At 43.8% G+C, this 19,434-nt stretch overlaps 1 protein-coding gene and 1 non-coding gene across 3 annotated transcripts in view; one reads left to right on the forward strand and one right to left on the reverse strand.

Annotated features, from left to right (window-relative positions):
• NMNAT1 (nicotinamide nucleotide adenylyltransferase 1) overlaps positions 1 to 15,004 on the forward strand; it is a 29,708-nt gene extending 14,704 nt beyond the window's left edge. For both annotated transcript variants that reach the window (XM_006076704.4, XM_006076705.4), the window contains exons 3-6: positions 6,844 to 7,014; positions 8,620 to 8,803; positions 11,829 to 11,974; positions 12,746 to 15,004. In XM_006076704.4, coding sequence (XP_006076766.2) covers positions 6,900 to 7,014; positions 8,620 to 8,803; positions 11,829 to 11,974; positions 12,746 to 13,146 — 846 coding nt within the window. In that variant the 5' untranslated portion in view covers positions 6,844 to 6,899 and the 3' untranslated portion in view covers positions 13,147 to 15,004. The remainder of the gene's footprint in view (positions 1 to 6,843; positions 7,015 to 8,619; positions 8,804 to 11,828; positions 11,975 to 12,745) is intronic.
• Positions 10,758 to 10,830, reverse strand: TRNAW-CCA. Its single transcript has one exon. It is a non-coding gene; the product is annotated as a tRNA-Trp (tRNA).
• Positions 15,005 to 19,434: the final 4,430 nt, after the last annotated feature.

A 19,434-nucleotide genomic window follows, 5' to 3' on the forward strand; every position in this document is an offset into this window, starting at 1 on the left:
TTAACTTCTATGTAGAGTACATCATGCAAAATGCCAGGCTGGATGAAGCATAAGCTGGAATCAAGATTGCCTGAAGAAATATCAATAACCTTAGATATGTAGATGACACCACCCTTATGGCAGAAAGTGAAGAGAAACTGAAGAGCCTCTTGTTGAAAGTGAAAGAGGAGAGGAAGAGGCTGGCTTACAACTCAACAGTCAAAAAACTAAGATCGTGGCATCCAGTCCTATCACTTCATGGCAAATAGATGGGAAAACAATGGAAACAGTGACAGACTTTATTTTGGGGGGGCTCCAAAATCACTGCAAATGGTGACTGCAGCCATGAAATTAAAAGACACTTGCTCCTTGGAAGAAAAGCTATGACCAACCTAGACAGCATATTAAAAAGCAGAGACATTATTTTGCCAACAAAGGTCCATCTAGTCAAAGCTATGGTTTTTCCAGTAGTCATGTATGGATGTGAGAGTTGGACTTTATTTATAAAGAAAGCTGAGCGCCAAAAAATTGATGTTTTTGAACTGTGGTGTTGGAGAACACTTTTGAGAGTCCCTTGGACAGCAAGGAGATCAAACCAGTCAGTCCTAAAGGAAGTAAGTCTTGAATATTCATTGGAAGAACTGATCCAGTTCTTTGGCCACCTGATGTGAAGAACTGACTTATTGGAAAAGACCCTGATGCTGGGAAAGTTTGAAGGCAGGAGGAGAAGAGGGTGACAGAGGATGAGATGGTTGGATGGCATCACTGACTTGATAGACATGAGTTTGAGCAAGCTCCAAGAGTTGGTGATGGACAGGGAAGCCTGGCGTGCTGCAGTCCATGGGGTCGCAATGTGCTGGACATAACTGAGTGACTGAACTGAACTGAGAGTCCCAACCACACCCTTATGCTGTTAGCCCTCCCTGCAGTTCACACTGGGTAACTCACATTGAGTGAGTTAACTGCCCACCACAATTTACACAACGAAATGAGGTCTGCGGTTACTGCTCAAACATTTTAAAAATTCTTTTGAAATTACATGTACATAGCTTCCATTCATATAAGAAAATCTTCCACCTTAACTAGTAGTCCTCTTTCTTCACTGTAAACTGTTATTCACCTTCTTTTTTATTTTATTAATTGGATTTAGCACTGAATGACTTTAGGGCACTTGTAGGAATCAGATCTCCCCTCCAAAGACAAAGGTTTATCCCCAGTGAAGATACTCAAAACAATAAGCAATTTGAAAATATACCCCCAGACTATTTATTTATTATTTTGTTTTATTTTTTGACATATGAGATTTGAAGCTTGGAGTCTTAACCCCTGGAATGCCAGGGAAGCCCCCCTCACCCCCAAACTATTTGAAGCAGTGGCACACAGAGCTAAAATAGAGTCTCAGGTTTAAGGTTACTATTATAAAAGCATTAGTGTCCCTTTGGCTTCCCTTGTAGCTCAGTTGGTAAAGAATATGCCTGCAGTGCAGGAGACCCAGGTTCAATCCCTGGGTCGGGAAGATCTCCTGGAGAAGGAAATGGCAACCCACTCCAGTATTCTTGCCTGGAGAATTCCATGGACAGAGGAGCCTGGCAGGCTCCAGTCCATGGGGTGGCATGGTCGGGCTTGACTGAGCTAACTAACATGCTAACTAACTAGTGTACCTTTAGACCTGTAAATCTGAAGGGTTGCCAAGTCAATCCCATTAGCAGTCGGGCAACATAGATTTAATTGTACTGAGCATTCTGAAGTGTGACAAGAAAACCAGTTTTTTTTTTAAGTTTATGTTTTAAAAGCTGACTTAATGTTTGCAAAATGTTTCATTAACGTTTACACATCAGTGTTTTTAAAACTTAGTAATAATTTTAAAATTGAAAGTAATTTTCCTTAGACCTCCAAGCATGTTAGTCGCTCAGTGGTATCCGACTCTTTGCAACCCCATTTTTTACCATCTGAGCCACCAGGGAAGCCCTTAAGCCTCAAGACAGCCCCAGGAAGAAATGACCTTTTTGCCACAGTGGGCTGGGGAGGGACACTTACAGCCTGAGCTGGTGAGATCTTGGCAGCCAACAGTGCAAGCGATAGGCTGAGTGAGCCAGACAGAAGTGAATCATGGTGACCGGGTCCCTGAGCACTGGGAACAGGGCACGGAGGATCCGGAACAGTCCTGTTAGAGCTTCCAGACCTCTTCTCCACCTGCCAGGGCCTCCATCCCTACACACCAGCCCTGCGAACCCTGGGGGATGTGAAGAAAGTTCTCTCCAGGGAGAGGGACAGGTCCTAGTCCTTTTAAAGCCACTCTAGGCTATGATAGGAGCTCCCTGTAACTTGATTCTTCTATGGCTTTAAGGGTCTGAAGTCTAAAGCTGGCTGTGTTAACAGTGAATTAGTAACACTGAGCTGGATATTTGAGACGGGTCACCAATGTGAAAAGAGGGAAAGCTTCCTTTAGGCTGAGAGATCAGCTTTCCTTTCTCAGCCCTTCCCCTGGGGAGGACCTGGAAACCTGAGCCCATCCCCAAGGGCAGGGGGAGCGCTTCAGGCTCTTCCATCCTTCCTTCTCTGAACAGTGAGCAACTCCCTCCCTCCGGGACCTGCTCAGTCTCCCTAGAGAGTGGTACCTGAAACTTGAGGTGGTGGAGACCAGAACCAAGGCTGGACTCCAGCTGAACCCAGAGCCTCCACCAGGGTCCTTGAGAGCATGCTCAGTAGCTGGCCAGACACCCTAATTTCCCTGTGGGCCCAGATCAGATCAGATCAGTCGCTCAGTCGTGTCTAACTCTTTGCGACCCCATGAATCGCAGCACGCCAGGCCTCCCTGTCCATCACCAACTCCCGGAGTTCACTGAGACTCATATCCATTGAGTCAGTGATGCCATCCAGCCATCTCATCCTCTGTCGTCCCCTTCTCCTCCTGCCTCCAATCCCTCCCAGCATCAGAGTCTTTTCCAGTGAGTCAACTCTTCGCATGAGGTGGCCAAAATACTGGAGTTTCAGCTTTAGCATCATTCCTTCCAAAGAAATCCCAGGGCTGATCTCCTTTAGAATGGACTGGTTGGATCTCCTTGCAGTCCAAGGGACTCTCAAGAGTCTTGTCCAATACCACAGTTCAAAAGCATCAATTCTTTGGTGCTCAGCCTTCTTCACAGTCCAACTCTCCCCAGACCACCCCATAAGAGCATAGGTGCTTTGTTTGCATGGGTATGGGGTGGGGCAGGTAACGAGTGGGCAGGGGCAATAAGCCCCAAGTGAATTCTGGTGTCATCCTTGGGATGATAATTGAAAGGTACATTTAAATCATTCTAACCCATGAACTCTTTTTTAATGTTGTGTGGAGCATTATTGACCCTTCTCCCCTTTATTTCCTCTTCACAGCTAGCAGTGTCCCTGTGATTCTGGCCACTGTTTGGAGTAGACCTCAAGTATTTATTGAATACATGTTTCCTAATTTCCATTCCCACCGACTGTACTTAAACTGAAGTTCTCATTACTTTTAACTGGACTTCCTATCTTGCTTTGCCCCTTCTAGTTAATCTGATAGCATCACTGACATCAGTATTATCACTTCCTCACAAATAACAGCTACCATTTATTTTGACACTGTACCAGGCAATATGATCAGTGTTTTGCCACATCATGCCATTATCTCTATTTTACAGATGAGGACACAAAGTTAAGTGGTCAGGTCAGGATCATACAACCATTGGCTGCTGTTCAGTCACTAAGTTGTATCTGACTCTTTGCAACCCCATGGACTGCAGCACTCCAGGCTGCCCTGTCCTTCACTGTCTCCTGAAATTTGCACAGATTCATGTGCCTTGAATTGGTGATGCCATCCAACCATCTCATCCTCTGTCACCCCCTTCTCCTGCCTTCTATCTTTCGCAGCATCAGAGTCTTTTCCAGTGAGTCAGTTCTTTGCATCAGGTGGCCAAAGTACTGGAGCCTCAGCTTCAGCATCAGTTCTTCCAATGAATATTCAGGACTGATGTCCTTTAAGATTGACTGGTTTGATCTCCTTGCTGTCCAAGGGTCTCTCAAGAGTCTTCTCCAACACGACAGTTCAAAAACATCAATTCTTCGGTGCTCAGCCTTCTTAATGGTCCAACTCTCACATCCATACATGGCTGCTGGAAAAACCATAGCTTTGACTCTACGGACCTTCATTGGCAAAGTGATGTTTCTGCTTTTTAATACGCTGCTTAGGTTTATCATAGCTTTCCTTCCAAAGAGCAAGTGTCTTTTAATTTCATGGCTGCAATCACTATCTGCAGTGATTTTGAACCCCAAGAAAATAAAATCTGTCATACAACCATGTAACACCGTCACCTTGTTTTTCTAGAACCCTGTTGTCATGCCATTGCTCAGAAACCTTCAGAGTTTCTTATTATCTATGGAACTGAAGTTGCCATTTCTCAGCTTCTCAGTTAGGAGGGCTCATTTCCAATCTACACAGCCCCAATTTACCTCCCAATTTTCTCTTTGGTGCTGGAGAACCTAGGAGTCAGGATACCTAAATTCTAGCCCTGGGTCGCCACTCAGTAATTCTGTCCAATGAGAGCAAAAAATCAGAGCAAAAGTAAGTTGGTCAACCTAGCAATTTGGTCTGAACACTATTGGGCTATAAATAAATGGTCCTTATGCAGGTCTTTGAATGTTGGCAAGACTTAGGAGCACACAATGAGGGGTTTTATAGCCTTAATTTCCAATTCATTTTCAACTCATTATTTCTTCTTTGAGATGTTTGTAATAGTGGAGAATTAGATAAACCTAAATGACTAATGATAGACGATTAACTGAAAAAACTAAATATGTAGCCATAGGTTATTATTTGGAATAAAGTAAATGTCCTTGGCCATTCTTTTTCTTTTTGGTGAAAATTAAATGATAATGTGCATGAAATTAGTTTATAAGTTGAGAAGTATCCTATAAATGTTGGTTTGTTTGTGGTCATTCATTGTATTTCTACATTAATCATAAAAATACTTCGAGTTCTACAGGTGATTCCCCAAAAGTTCCCAAAGCGCTTTGAGCATTTAGGCATCATTGGAATTATCTTTTTAAGTGCTCAGAATTATTATTTTGAAACATAATTTGATATGTAAGAATATTTTAAACTTCACAGTAGTGAAGGTATTTTATTTATTGATAGTTAATAGAGTGTTTCTTAAAGAAGTAATTAGAACTGGTACTTCCCTGGTGGTCCAGTGGTAAAGAATCTGCCTGCCAATACAGGGGACCCAGGTTCAGTCCCTATTCTTGGAAGATCCCACATGCTGCAGAGCAACTCAGTTGGTGCTCCAGAGCCCATGCACTGCAACAAGAGAAGCCACCACAATGAGAAGTCCTCACGCTGCAACTAGAGAGTAGCCCCCACTTGCTGCAACTAGAGAAACCCTGTGCATAGCACTAAAGTGCAGCCAAAAATAAATAAAAATATTTTTTAAAAAGAAATAAGTAATTAGAAATGAGTGATACGAGTTGGAAAGGTTCACCAAGTCCCTCTGCTCAATACTCTGTAATAACCTAAAGAGGAAAAGAATTTGTAAAAGAGTAGATACATGTATATGTATAACTGAATCACTTGACCGTACGCCTGAAACTAATGCAACTTTGTTAACTATGCTCCAGTATAAAATAAAAATCGAAAAAAAAGCAATAACAGAAAGTGTGAGTTTATTTTTAAGACATATTTGGGTAAATTCCTCCTAATTAAATAAAATTTTAAAATAAGTTGGCATGCATTACTTCAGTAGGGTTTTGGAAGGATCAAATGGAATAATCAATATCAAGAAGAGTTTGTCAATTGTAAACTGTTATTCAGTTGAAAGTGATACTATGACCTTGTTGACTAAGAGGAAAAGTACAGTTTTGAAGGACGGGTTGTTGGGGAGTTGTATTTGGTGGATAATAATGTCATTGTGGGGCTTCCCCAATGGCTTATCAGATAAAGAATCCACCTACAGTGCAGGAGACACAGGTTTCATCCCTGGGTCGGGAAAACCCCCTGGAGAAGGAAATGGCAACCCACTCCAGTCTTCTTGCCTGGAGAATTCCATGGACAGAGGAGCCTGATGGGCTACAGTCCAGAGGGTCTCAAAGAGTCAGACATGACTAGACATAGTGGCACACAGCATAGTGTCACTGTATCTGCTAACCATGGCCACCATAGTGCAGTCACAGCGCCATTAAGCTTTCAGTGTTGCTCATAAGTCTAGGCCCACCTTGTGGGCCAGCTGATCCAGGCTCAGCTGATCTCACCTGACCTGCTTGTGCTTCTGGGCAGATTGCGGCTTGACTGATCTAGGATAGCCTCGGCCAGGCAGCTGGCAATTGGCTGTCAGCGGGAGCACTGTCTCTGTCCTGCGGGTTCTGTCATCCTCCAGCGTGCCGGCCTGGGCTTATCTTCATGGAAGGGCAGGAGTCCAAAAGAGAATGGGTGTGCACAATGCCTCAGAGGCCTAGGATCAGAATGGACATGTTTTCCCATGTGCCACGTTATTGGCCAGAGCAAGTCACAGAGGGTGGAAGATTCCATTCCTTTATGAAAAGAGCTATAAATTCACATTTTAAAGGAAGGGTGGGGAAATGGAGCCATTTTTGCAATTCACCCAGCGTAGTCACTGAAGCCAAACATTTTTGGTTTGTGGGTTTTTTGTTAGTGATGTTTTTTGTTTGTTTCTTACTTTTTAACTGCAGCATGTGGGATTTTGGCTCCCCAACCAGAGATTGAACCCGAGCACGCTGCATTGAAGTGCAGAGTCTTAACCACTGGACCGCCAGGAAAGTCCCTCCATTTGCTTGAAATGAGTATGTGGAAGGACATCAAAAGACCTTGAACTGAACTTACTTTTTTTTCCTTTGTAGGCAATAAGAGAAGTGTCAGAGTTTTCCATTTAGATCAACAACTTCAAATTCTCAGCATGGAGAACTCAGAGAAGACAGAAGTAGTTCTCCTTGCTTGTGGGTCCTTTAATCCTATCACCAACATGCACCTCCGGCTGTTTGAGCTGGCCAAGGACTACATGAATGGAACAGGTAGGAACGGTAACCAGCAGCAATGATGGGGTTCAGGATACACTGCCGTAAAATGTGGCACCTTGGCCTGTTGGACATTTTAAGCTGGAGGATTTTGATGAAACAGCAGAAGCAGGAAGGTCACTCTGCCCTCCTCCCTCCACCCCTCTTCCCTGAAAGTGAAAGTCCATGGAATTTTCCAGGCCAGGATACTGGAGTGGGTAGCCTTTGCCTTCTCCAAGGGATCTTCCCAACCCAGGGATCAAACACAGGTCTCCCGCATTGTAAGCGGGTTCTTTACCAGCTGAGCCACAAGGGAAGCCTATGAAGCAGATCGTAAAACATTCACACGACAGATGCCCTCCCTAAACTCAGAGAAGTGGAACATCCTTATCTATGAAGACAAAGGAATGCCAAGCAGACAGGCCTTGTTGGATTCCCCCAAGCTCCTACACTTACCTTGTACTCTCTGTTGTTGTTCAGTCGCTCAGTCTTGTCTGACTCTTTGTGTCCCCATGGACTACAGCACGCCAGGCTTCCCTGGTCTTCACTGTCTCCTAGAGCTTGCTCAAACTCATGTCCATTGGGTTGGTGATGCCATCCAACCATATCGTCCTCTGTCATCCCCTTCTCCTCCTGCCTTCAATCTTTTCCAGCATCAGGGTCTTTTACAATGAGTCAGCTCTTTGCATCAGGTGGCCAAAATATTGGAGCTTCAGCTTCATCATCAGTCCTTCCAGTGAATATTAAGGATTGATTTCCTTTAGGATTGACTGGTTTGATCTCCTGCACTCTTTGCTCTATCATATTTCCCCATGACTGTTCACTGTTCATCAAACCTAGCATAAGAATACTTAGGTTTAACTGTGTCTTGGGCTCTTCATTTCCTTATTAAGGTTCCCATGTCACATAAATCTTACATTAAGTTAATTCATATGCGTTTCTCCTGTCAATCTATTCTTTGTCAGTTTACACCCAGCCAGGGACCCTAAGAAGGTCAAAGAAAACTTTTTCTCTCCTGCATATACACAGATTCATTTTGTTTTGTTATGGAAATAATCATGCTATGTGTTGATAGATGGATGAGTGTGCCAACTTACTAATAATCAGGGAACTAAAATAATAGAGTGATATTTTTCCCATCACCTTGACAAGAATTTTTAAAACCTGATAATGTCGAATATCAGGTGTTGAGAAGAAATGGGCTCTTGGATATTCAATGGATTAAGGCTTTTTACAAGGCAGTTTTGGGCATGACTGATCAACTAACATACACATAAGACAGTTTGGCAATATCAGTCAAAATTTATTAATAAACTGCTGACGAATGGGTGGTCTGTTTGATGGGTACGAAATTTCAGTTGGGGAAGTTGAAAGATACCTGGAGATGGATTGTAGTGATGGTTGTATAACATGTCACAATATTGTACACTTAAAATGGTTTAAATGGCAAGTTTTATGTTACGTCTGTTTTACCACAATTAAAAATAAATAAATAAACCTGTATCATTGTTTAAAAAAAAGGAGGAGGGGATCTCTGACTATGAAACCATATTGATGATACTATTTCCTGTACATAAAATCTAATCTGTTATACCTTACGTGAAGTCTAATTCTTTACCCCAGGAAAATATAAAGTTATCAAAGGCATAATTTCTCCAGTTGGTGATGCATATAAGAAGAAAGGACTCATCTCTGCCTATCACCGAGTTATCATGGCAGAACTTGCCACCAAGAACTCAAAATGGGTAGAAGTTGACACATGGGAAAGTCTTCAGAAAGAGTGGACAGAGACAGCCAAGGTGCTAAGGTAATCATGGTGAAGTCCTGCAGTTCCTGTGTGGGGTCATCACAAGGCTGCGAAGCACATGAACAGGCCTGGGTACCATTCAGCCTTTGTGTCTTTCATTGTGTTTTGAGATGTTTGCATGCTTGTTAACTGTGTACATCCCTGTAAAAGAACAGGAAGTATACTTGGCCTGTCTGTGCCCCTGGTGAAAAAGGTAAAGCTGTAAGATGATGGCACTGTGGTCAGTCTTCTCAAGTATAAAAGACAAAGGCAGATAATTGGGCTTCCCTGGTGGCTCAGGGGTAAAGAATCTGCCTGCCAATGCAGGAGACACGGGTTCATTCCCTGGTCCGGGAAGTTCCCCTGTGCCACAGAGCAGCTAAGCCCGAGCACCACAGCTACTAAGGCCACGTGCCACAGTTAGTGAAGCCCATGCTCAGCAACAGGAGAAGCCACTGCAGTGAGAAGCCACTGCAGCTAGAGTGCTTGAGAGTAGCCTCTGCTCGCCACAGCTAGAGGAAGGCCCAAACAGCAGTGAAGACCCAGCACAGCCATAAACAAATAACATTTTATATATGTACAGAAAGATGAAGACAGGTAATTTAAGGAAGAGAGGCCATTATTCTTGATCACAGAGACCTGGTTTAGACACTACTTCCATGACAGCATATGGGGGGTTGTCACAGATCACTGTGCTCAGGAGTCTGAAACCGTTCCAGTTTAAGGATTCAGAACCCAGAGTGAGTAACATCTAATTATTACTTACTGTTCTCTTGAGTGGCATGTCCCCGGTGGCTCAGTGAGTAAGGAATCTGCCTGCAACGCAGGAGACACAGGAGGCGTGGGTTCGATCCCTGGTTTGGGAAGAACCCCTGGAGGAAGAAATGGCAACCCACTCCAGTATCCCTGTCTGGGAAATCGTATGGACTGAGGAGCCTGGAGGGCTACAGTCCATGGGGTTGCACAGAGTTAGACACGACTGAGCTACTAAGCAAGCAAGTTCTCTTGAGTGTAAAACACAAGGGCTTTCTGAAAAACCTTTCTGTCTCATGTCTGTTCTTAGAGATGTCTGTTAGAAATGTCTATTATTTGAACCTTCTGGTTCTAACCATATTAATTACGGTTTGGATAGGAAATAGAACCACTCTGAGCACTTTAAACAGAAAGGTACTTTAGGTCTAGGTTGAAAGGGCTGGAGGAGTGGAAGCGGTGGTTTGTTTCAAGATCATGTCCCCTTAACTGCAGCTGAAGTTCAGGAAACTGTTCCTGCTTCTGCTGCCACCAATGCTGCCATTAAACTGTCCCAGTCTCCTAGCGTGGGGGACAGGACAGTGGAATATAGGGTCTGGCCTCCATGCCGACCTGTCAAGGTGCAGAGCCTCCCAAATCTCTCTGCCTCTGAGGACCTCTGGGAGTGATTTCAGGGTGGGATTGAACCCAGCCAGCAGACAATGTCCAGCCCAGTGACTTACCCAGAAGCTTAGCAGGGAGAAGAGGGTGACTTCTGTTCGTTGGCCAGAAGTTCTCCCATCAGAGACCAGGCTCCTGTGTCCTCCTCCTCACCCAGCCCTCTTTGGCTCCAGAGTAACCTTCCTGTTCATTCCGGATTCAACTCAGCCATTCCTGAGGGAAGGGGGTTACGGGCACCAGGGGCCCACAGTTGTCTCTCACACATGTTGCTCCTGTTACCTGGGTAACTGTACCACTATAAAGCCGTGGGCATCCTGCCAGCCAGAGTGAAGCTGCATACAGATCCTGCCTATGGGCCCTTCCGCTTAGGCTTCAGACACTTGTCACACCCTCAGACCTTATCCTCGGCATTGAATTCTTCATTACTAGGTTAGGCCATACTCTTTTTAAAAAATATTTATTTTTATTTATTTATTTTGCTGTGCCAGGTCTTAGTTAAGTTGCAGGGCATCTTCGATCTTCGTTGCAGCATGAGGGATCTTTAGTTGTGGCATGTGGGATCTAGTTCCCTGACCAGGAATCGAACCTGGGTCCCCTGCATTGGGAGCATGGAGTCTTAGCCACTGGACCACCAGGGAAGTCCTAGTCAGGCCATAATCCTCAGTGGTGTGGGCTCTGGAGCCAGACTGTTGGGATTCAAATTCTGGCTCTGCCATCTATAAGCTAAATGACCTTGGGCAAATTGGTCAGTGTCCTCCTCTCTCGATAGGTATAATAAACAATTCTGATAGAATGCTGGCAGTACTATAGTTGCTTTATAGTAACCAAAGCATTTACTCAATCTGGTTGTTCTTGACTACCTCCTATGTCTAAGAGGCTCTACTAGAAGCTGGGGGTACAAACTCTAAGCCTGCACTTCCTCTCCATTATGGGGATAATAATAATATGACATGGGATGTTGAGAAGATTTCATCAAATCATTCATGCAAGGGATTTGGTGTAGTGGTTAACACATAATAAATAATCAGTGTTAACTCGGGTCATTTTGACACAGACACATACAGCTTAGGATAGTAATAGCTACCATTTGCTGTGCTCCCAGGAGTTTCCCTGCTCTCCATTCTTTTAATTTACTTTTTTAGTTTATTTTTGACTGTACTGGGTCTTTGTTGCTGCACAAGGACTTTCTCTAGTTACCATGCACAGGCTTCTCTTCACAGTGCCTTCTCTTGTTGCAGAGCACAGGCTGTAGACCATGCAGGCTTCAGTAGTTGTGGCACGTGGGATTTAGTCCCTTAGTTCAATTTCAGGGATTGAACCTGTGTCCCCTTCCCTGGCAGGCGGATTCTTAACCACTGGACCACCAAGGAAGTCCCTGTTGCTTTCCATTCTTGACAGCCAGAGCCCAGGGCTGCTGTGTCTTGGCCAGCATCCATCCTGACCTGACAGTAATGTGTACTTGAAGGTATCCATTCTGAGTAATGGGGCATTGTGTGTACCTGTGGTTACACGTTTTTAACAGCTCCCAACCTTTAACATTGTGTCAGAGGCTCTTAGGCCTCTCCACAGGGATGATATTTCAGTTGAGCATTGTGAGAAAGAGAAATAAATATTCTGTTGCTTTGTTGTTTTATAGACACCATCAGGAGAAGCTGGAGGCCAGTATCTGTGATCCACAGCAGAACTCACCTGTGTTGGAAAAGCCTGGACGGAAGAGAAAGTGGACTGAACAAAAACAAGATATTAGTGAAAAGAAATCCCTAGAGCAAACAAAAACGAAAGGTCTGTATGTTTTCCCAGGACTTAGCAATGAGGGCTGTTAAGACTCTAGGGCTGGGCAAGCCCCCTTTGTATTTGCTTTCATATTCAATATGTGTGGGTGCCTGGAAAATGCCCCTTGTTAGTTTTCTTTTTTCTTTCTTTTTTTGTTCTTCCTTTGGCTACATCACACAACTTGTGGGATCTCAGTTCCCCAAACAGGGATTGAACTCACGCTGCGGCAGTGAAAGCCCGAAATTGTAACCACTAGGCCACCAGGGAACTCCCCACCCTGTGTTAGTTTTTTGATAGGAGAAAAGGAGAGTCAAAGGCTCCCTGAGCTTATTTCTCCTGCAGTAGGTAGACCTGAACATTTGAGGTTCAGGTCTGGATCTCTTTTTGGAAAAGCTGAATCTGATAAAAATTATGATTCCTCAGAAAAACAGGCATACACTTTTTTTTTTTGTCTGCACTGGATCTTTGTTGCTGCACGAAGGCTCTCTCTAGTGGCGGTGAACAGGGGCTACTGTTCGTTGCTGTGCATGGGCTTCTTATTGAGGTGGCTTCTCTTGTTGTGGAGCACCAGCTCAAGAGCTCAGGCTCAGTAGTTGTGGCCCATGGGCTTAGCTGCCCCACCACACGTGGGATCTTCCTGGACCAGGGGTTGAACCCATGTCCCCTGCATTGGCAGCTGGATTCCTAACCGCTGGGCCACCGGGGAAAGTCCTACACATTCATTTTGATGCCAGGAGCTATTAAAAAAACAATCCCTGAGGCTCTATTTTCTCTTCCCAGGTGTGCCAAAGGTGAAGCTGCTGTGTGGAGCAGATTTTTTGGAGTCCTTTGGTGTGCCCAATCTATGGAAGAGTGAGGATATCACCAAAATCCTGGGGGACTATGGGCTCATATGTATTACTCGGGCTGGGAATGATGCCCAGAAGTTCATCTACGAATCCGACGTGCTGTGGAAACACCAGAACAACATTCACCTGGTGAACGAATGGATCACCAATGACATCTCCTCCACGAAGATCCGGCGAGCCCTCAGAAGGGGCCAGAGCATTCGCTACTTGGTACCCGATCTTGTCCAAGAATATATTGAAAAGCATAATCTGTATAGCTCTGAGAGTGAGGAGAAGAATGTTGGTGTGGTTCTGGCTCCTTTGCAGAGAAACACTACAGAAGTTAAGGCATAAATTCTACAACATGGTATTTTAGACTTCTTTTTTGGGAATTTGAAACCATGTGGGTGTTAATAACTAGGGGAAGAAATAGTTATCCTCTTTAATAAAGTTTAACAGTTTGGTAAAATCAGTAGTAAATTAAAGTTAGGTTTATCTTTTTACTAGAAGTTGCTAAGATGAATGTTTTCAATATGTTGTTTTTAGTTTGGCTATGCCATGCAGCATGCGGGATCTTAGTTCCCCAAACAGGGATCGAACCCTTGCAGTGGGAGCACAGTCTTAACCAGTGGACTACCAGGGAAGTCCACAAATTCCTTTATCTTTAAAACAAGAGATTAGCAGCACTAAAACCAGATGAACATTCCATCAAACTAAGTACAAAAACAATTCAAAAAGAGCATCCTGACTTGACCACATAAAGAGAAGTGAAGTGCGAAAAGTGAAGTCTAGGAATTTCCTGGTGGTCTAGTGGTTAGGACTCTGCACTCTCACTGCCAAGGGCCTGGCCTTAATCCCTGATTGGGAACTAACATCCCACATGCTGTGTAGCGAAAAAAAAAAAAGAGAAGAAAATTAAGAGTCTACTTAAGACCCTGACTTAAGTTACGAAAGGAATGAACATTTTATGCATGCCTATTTCTGGCCCCCCCTCACCCTAGGTGGCCAAACAGGTTTTAAAACAATGATCTTGTAAAAGGCATCAGCTGTCTCCAGCTGTGCAGAATACAAGCTGTGAGTGATCTGGAAGACACTTTACACCAGTAGTTCGTTCTCTCTGACACGTCTCAGAAAGCCAGTGAAGCTTTGCTAAGGCATGTTGCCTGCAGCATCACTTTTGGAGGTAGGAAGAGGGGTCCAAGCCCTAGAGCGTTTAGAAAGGTACACAGGTGTTTCTGATGCCCATGATAGATAGGGAGCCTCTGCTCTCCACGTGTTATGCACGGATTCTCATTCAAGAGAATGAGAGGTCTCATTCAAGGATTTTATGAAGTGTGAATCCTCTTAGCCTTTACTCATAGCTTAATAAACAAACAATGAAGGGACATGAGAAATACCACACTGAGTCAGCCCAGCAGTTCCTTTAGCTCAGAGCTTTGAGGCCCTGATGAATGGTTTGTGCAAGAAAGCTCCACAGTCTCAATCTAAAACTCGAGTTTTGAAAGATCTTTGCAGTTTCTGTTCCAGTCCCTGTGAACCTACCACTTGTGAATTTAAGCAGAAAAAGAGTCTGTTTTGTATGCTTTGTTTCTTGTTCTTTTGTATGAACTTTAACCAAAGTAGAAAACTCAAATAATAATTGAAGTCATAACATTATGTTAAAAAGACAAACTTGTTATATGATTTGCTACTGATTAAAATTCTGTGGCAGTTTTATCCATTAGTAAAGCACAAAGACCAGAAATAGCTTTTTTTAGAGTAGTTTTATGGTTCATGAAAACCATTCTGTGATAGAAACAGGACTGAAGTTAACTTTCTAAAGAAAGTAGAATAATTTACCTTTACATACCTAAAGAGCGCATGCACGCGGGAGAGAAAGAGAGAGAGAAAAAGCTTTGGTTCCTCCTTTTATATGTTTTTTTCTCCACCTGGGCCTGCCCTATGCAAATTGGGCTTAGCCGGGAGTGCTGTTTGTTCTGCCTGAAGTCTTCACTCTGGTCCTCGGACCTTCCTTTGACCTTCCTTGTCTTTTACCACCGCCATTTTGGACTCCTTTTCCCCATTCTACCTACCTAACAATTTCATACTACACTACTCTGAATGAAGGATTTATACCTCTGCAGAAGAAAAAAAAAACACTTACATCTGTGCAGTTGAATAGTCTTATCTGAAGCTACAGTTTTAAAAAGGAAATAAAGTTGGCAAATGTAAATTCTGTGGCTCTTGGCCTCTTCTTTTACTTTTTACTTATTTATGGCTGCGTCAGATCTTGGTTGCAGCATATGGGATCTTTCACTGTGGCGTGCAGACTTCTCTCCAGCTGAGGCCCCCAGGGTCAGTAGTGACAGTTCACCTGCTTAGTCGCCCTGTAGCATGTGGGATCTTAGTTCCCCAACCAGGGATTGAACCTGTGTCCTCTGCATCAGAAGGCAGATTCTTAACCACTGGACTACCATGCAAGTCCCCATTCCTGGCTTATTCTTACTGAAGTCAATGAATCTATTTCTCAAAGACAAAGAAGAGTACAAAGCTTGGCACTCAGTGGTTTCAGTCTCTTAACCTGCTGAATGAATGAAACGCCATAACCTCAGATCATAGAAATGAGAATCGTTCCCCTGCTCTTCAGCTTTTTGGAGTTTAAAAGTTGGAGCAATACTAAAAAATAGCAATAGAACTATTGCTAGAAGTCAATGAAGTTATCAAAATTTAACTTTGATTTCTTCTAGAAAACTACACAAGTTTATCTGAAGTATGTCTGAACTGCAGGAAGGTTCCAGTGCTAGAAACTTCTTTTCTACTATGAAGCCTTTTCACCTAGATGTGCCCATAGTCTGCTGAGTGTATTGACCTCAGGGCCAGCTGGGTAAGGCTCATAGGGACCCTCCCAGGAGACCTGGTAACAGTGAAATGGTCCTATTGTTGTGGTATTTATGGATCAGCAACTTTGTACATAGAAGGAGCTGCTTGGCTTTTTGTCCCTGTACCAGGATGCTGCTAATGCCACAGCATAATAGCATGTTTCAGGGTCTCCTTAAGGACACAGCTTCCTCTTTGGATAATGAAACTAGGACAATGAATTTCACAAGGAAATAAATATTAGTAACTGTTGCAGCTTTCATTGAGGAAGAGGGGAAAATGCCATTGTTTATTCTCTATCATGTCTCATATTTGGCTTTTATAATGTGAATTTAGTTTAGGAATTGTGCAGAGCTGGTGTATTGTTTGATGCTGGTAGGGGTGGTTGTTTTTTTGTTTATATTCTGCTGCTGCTGCTAAGTTGCTTCAGTCGTGTCTGACTCTTTTCAACCCTATGAACTATAGCCCACCAGGCTCCTCTGTCCATGGGGTTCTCCAGGCAAGAATACTGGAGTGGGTTGCCATGACCTTCACCAGGGGATCTTCCCAACCAGGGGTGTTGAACCTGGGTCTCCTGCATTGCAGGCAGATGCTTTACCACTGAGCCACCAGGGAAGCCTAATAAATACTACAAGTTATTTATCATGTATCTGAAACTTGAGGAATCCTGTTTCTAGTTTATTTTTTGCCACTTCCAGCAACCTTATGGCAGGAACAACCTGAGAGGAGGTATGGAGAAGCCCATTCATGGAGCCAGCCCGACTGAAGTCAAGTGTGTGGGGTGGGATGTGGGGCTCATAGGAGGGAAGCTTGGTGGGGCCCACATACAGTTTTTGACCTGTTGCAGTAGCACCAGCACATGGTGGGGAATTCCTGTCTCTGTTGGACTCCTCCTCTGGGACAAGGCCCCCCACTCCACTCAGGAAATCACCTTGGTTTCAGTGCTGAGATTGAGATCCATGTCTGCCTCAAGTGCCTTATCAGTCAATAATGCAGCAGACAGTGTTTCCCAAATCAAGTGAAGTGCCCAAGTTTTTCCAGACCAGTGGGTAACATGACAACAATGACACGTTTAAAAGTGTTAGGGAAATTTTCAAACAGAATTAGTGATAAAAGTATAATGGGGGCTTCCCTGGTGGCTCAGTGATAAAGAAAGTGAAAGTGAAGTAGCTCAGTTGTGTCTGACTCTTTGCAACCCCAGGGACTGTAGCCTACCAGGCTCCTCTCTCCATGGGATTCTCCTCACAAGAATACTGGAATGGGTTGCCATTTTCTTCTCCAGGGGATCTTCCCGACCCAGGGATCGAACCCAGGTCTCCTGCATTGCAGGCAGACACTTTAACCTCTGAGCCACCAGGGAAGCCCTGGTGATAAAGAACCCTCCTGCTAATGCAGGAAACATGGGTATGATCCCCAGTCTGGGAAGATCCCACATGCCTTGGAGCAGCTAAGCCCATGCGCCACAACTACTGAGCCCATGTGCACCAACTACTGAAGCCCATGCACATAGAGCCCGTGCTCTGCAACAAGAGAAGCCACCGCAGTGAGAAGCCCATGCTCCACAACTAGAGAGTGGGCCCCACTCATTGCAACTAGAGCAAAGCCCATGCAGCAACGAAGACCCAGCACAGCCAAAAAGAAGTATAATAAATCTCCTGTGTATCTAAGTCTTTTCCCCGAAATGGGACCAAGCTCCCTGTGGTGCTGCCTCTGTGTATTGGGAGGAGAGGTAGAGATGAGGGGAAGTTTATTTTATGTCTTTACTGTATGCACCATTCTTTCCTGGACCAGTATCAGATTCCATCAAATGCCAGAAAAATGCCTCCACTACAAATGCCCCTCATCATTCCCGCTCATCACTGTCTAGGAGAAAGCACTGCTCGTCCACAAGTGTAGGACTGCATCTTGGCTCTTAATTTTATGGTTCACTTTGCCAGTATCAAATGCAAGGAAAGCACAAATTTGGCCAAGTAACATTTGTCTTTCCTTTCCAGACAGCTTTGGTCCTAGTCAGGAAGAAAGATCTTGGAATTGTAGAGGAGAAGATTTCTCCTCCCATGGGCAAGTCCAATCTATGTCCGATCTACTCCAACATCCATTCAACCCTACCCATAATAGATGGTCCTTGCCCAAACTGGCCAAGAGCCATACCAACCAGCACAATTGCTGACACTATTATTAGTTATTCCTGTGAATTTCATTTTCAGGCCAACATTTAGAACAATAAGATTATAAGGATAGGAAGGAAATACGATTTCTCCATGTCCTGTTCGCTTAGTTATCTGGAATTTAAATAGGTTTCATGCTCCAGAAATCTGGTCAGAGTTCATAGGTCTATGCCCTTAAAGTGGTAAAGTTTATCTAATCCCAGGACTTGATATCATCCCATCATATTCCACCAAAGGAATCAATGTTTTGTACTTAGGAGAATCAATAGCCTCATTCTGAGTAATGCAGTGTCACTATGGGCCTTAGGAAGCATCACTACAAACAAAGCTAATGGAGGTGATGGAATTCAAGTTGCAAATCCTAAAAGATGATGCTGTGGAAGTGATGCACTCAATGTGCCAGCAAATTTGGAAAATTCAGCAGTGGCCACAGGACTTAAAAAGGTCAGTTTTCATTCCGATCCCAAAGAAAGGCAATGCCAAACAATGTTCATACTATCGCACAATTGCACTCATCTCACACGCTAGCAAAGTAATGCTGAAAACCCTGCAAGCCAGGCTTCAACAGTACATGAACCAAGAACTTCCAGATGTTCAAGCTGGATTTAGAGAAGGCAGAGGAACCAGAGATCAAATTGCCAACATCCGCTGAAGAAAAGTGGATAGAAAAAGAAAAACTCTTTTGCATAGAAAAAGCAAAAGAGTTCCAGAAAAACAGCTACTTCTGCTTTATTGACTACACCAAAGCCTTTGACTGTGTGGATCACAACAGACTGGAAATTTCTGAAAAAGATGGGAATACCAGACCACCTCACCTGCTTCCTGAGAAATCTGTATGCAGGTCAAGAAGCAACAGTAAGAACTGGACATGGAACAACAGACTGGTTCCAAATTGGGAAAGGAGTACGTCAAGGCTGTATATAGTCACCCTGCTTATTTAACTTCTATGCAGAGTACATCATGTGAAATGCTGAGCTGGATGAAGCACAAGTTGGAATCAAGATTGCTGGGAGAAATATCAATAACCTCAGATATGCAGACGACACCACCCTTATGGCAGAAAGCGAGGAAGAACTAAAGAGCCTCTTGATGAAAGAGGAGAGTGAAAAAGTTGACTTAAAACTCAACATTCAGAAAACTAAGATCATGGCATCTGGTCCCATCACTTTATGGCAAATAGATGGGGAAACAATGGAAACAGTGACAGACTTTATTTTCTTGGACTCCAAAATTACTGCGGATGGTGACTGCAGCCATGAAATTAAAAGACGCTTGCTCCTTGGAAGAAAAGCTATGACCAACCTAGACAGCATATTAAAAAGCAGAGACGTTACTTTGCCAACAAAATTCCCTCTAGTCAAAGCTATGGTTTTTCCAGTAGTCATGTATGAATGTGAGAGTTAGACTATAAAGAATGCTGAATGCCAAAGAATTGATGCTTTTGAACTGTGGTGTTGGAGAAGACTCTTAAGAGTCCCTTGGACAGCAAGGAAATCAAACCAGTCAATCCTAAAGGAAATCAGTCCTGAATATTCATTGGAAGGACTGATGCTAAAGCTGAAGCTCCAATACTTTGGCCACCCGATGCGAAGAACTGACTCATTGGAAAAGACCCTGA

This window comes from Bubalus bubalis, chromosome 5, assembly GCF_019923935.1.
Source record: "Bubalus bubalis isolate 160015118507 breed Murrah chromosome 5, NDDB_SH_1, whole genome shotgun sequence".
Taxonomy (NCBI): domain Eukaryota; kingdom Metazoa; phylum Chordata; class Mammalia; order Artiodactyla; family Bovidae; genus Bubalus; species Bubalus bubalis.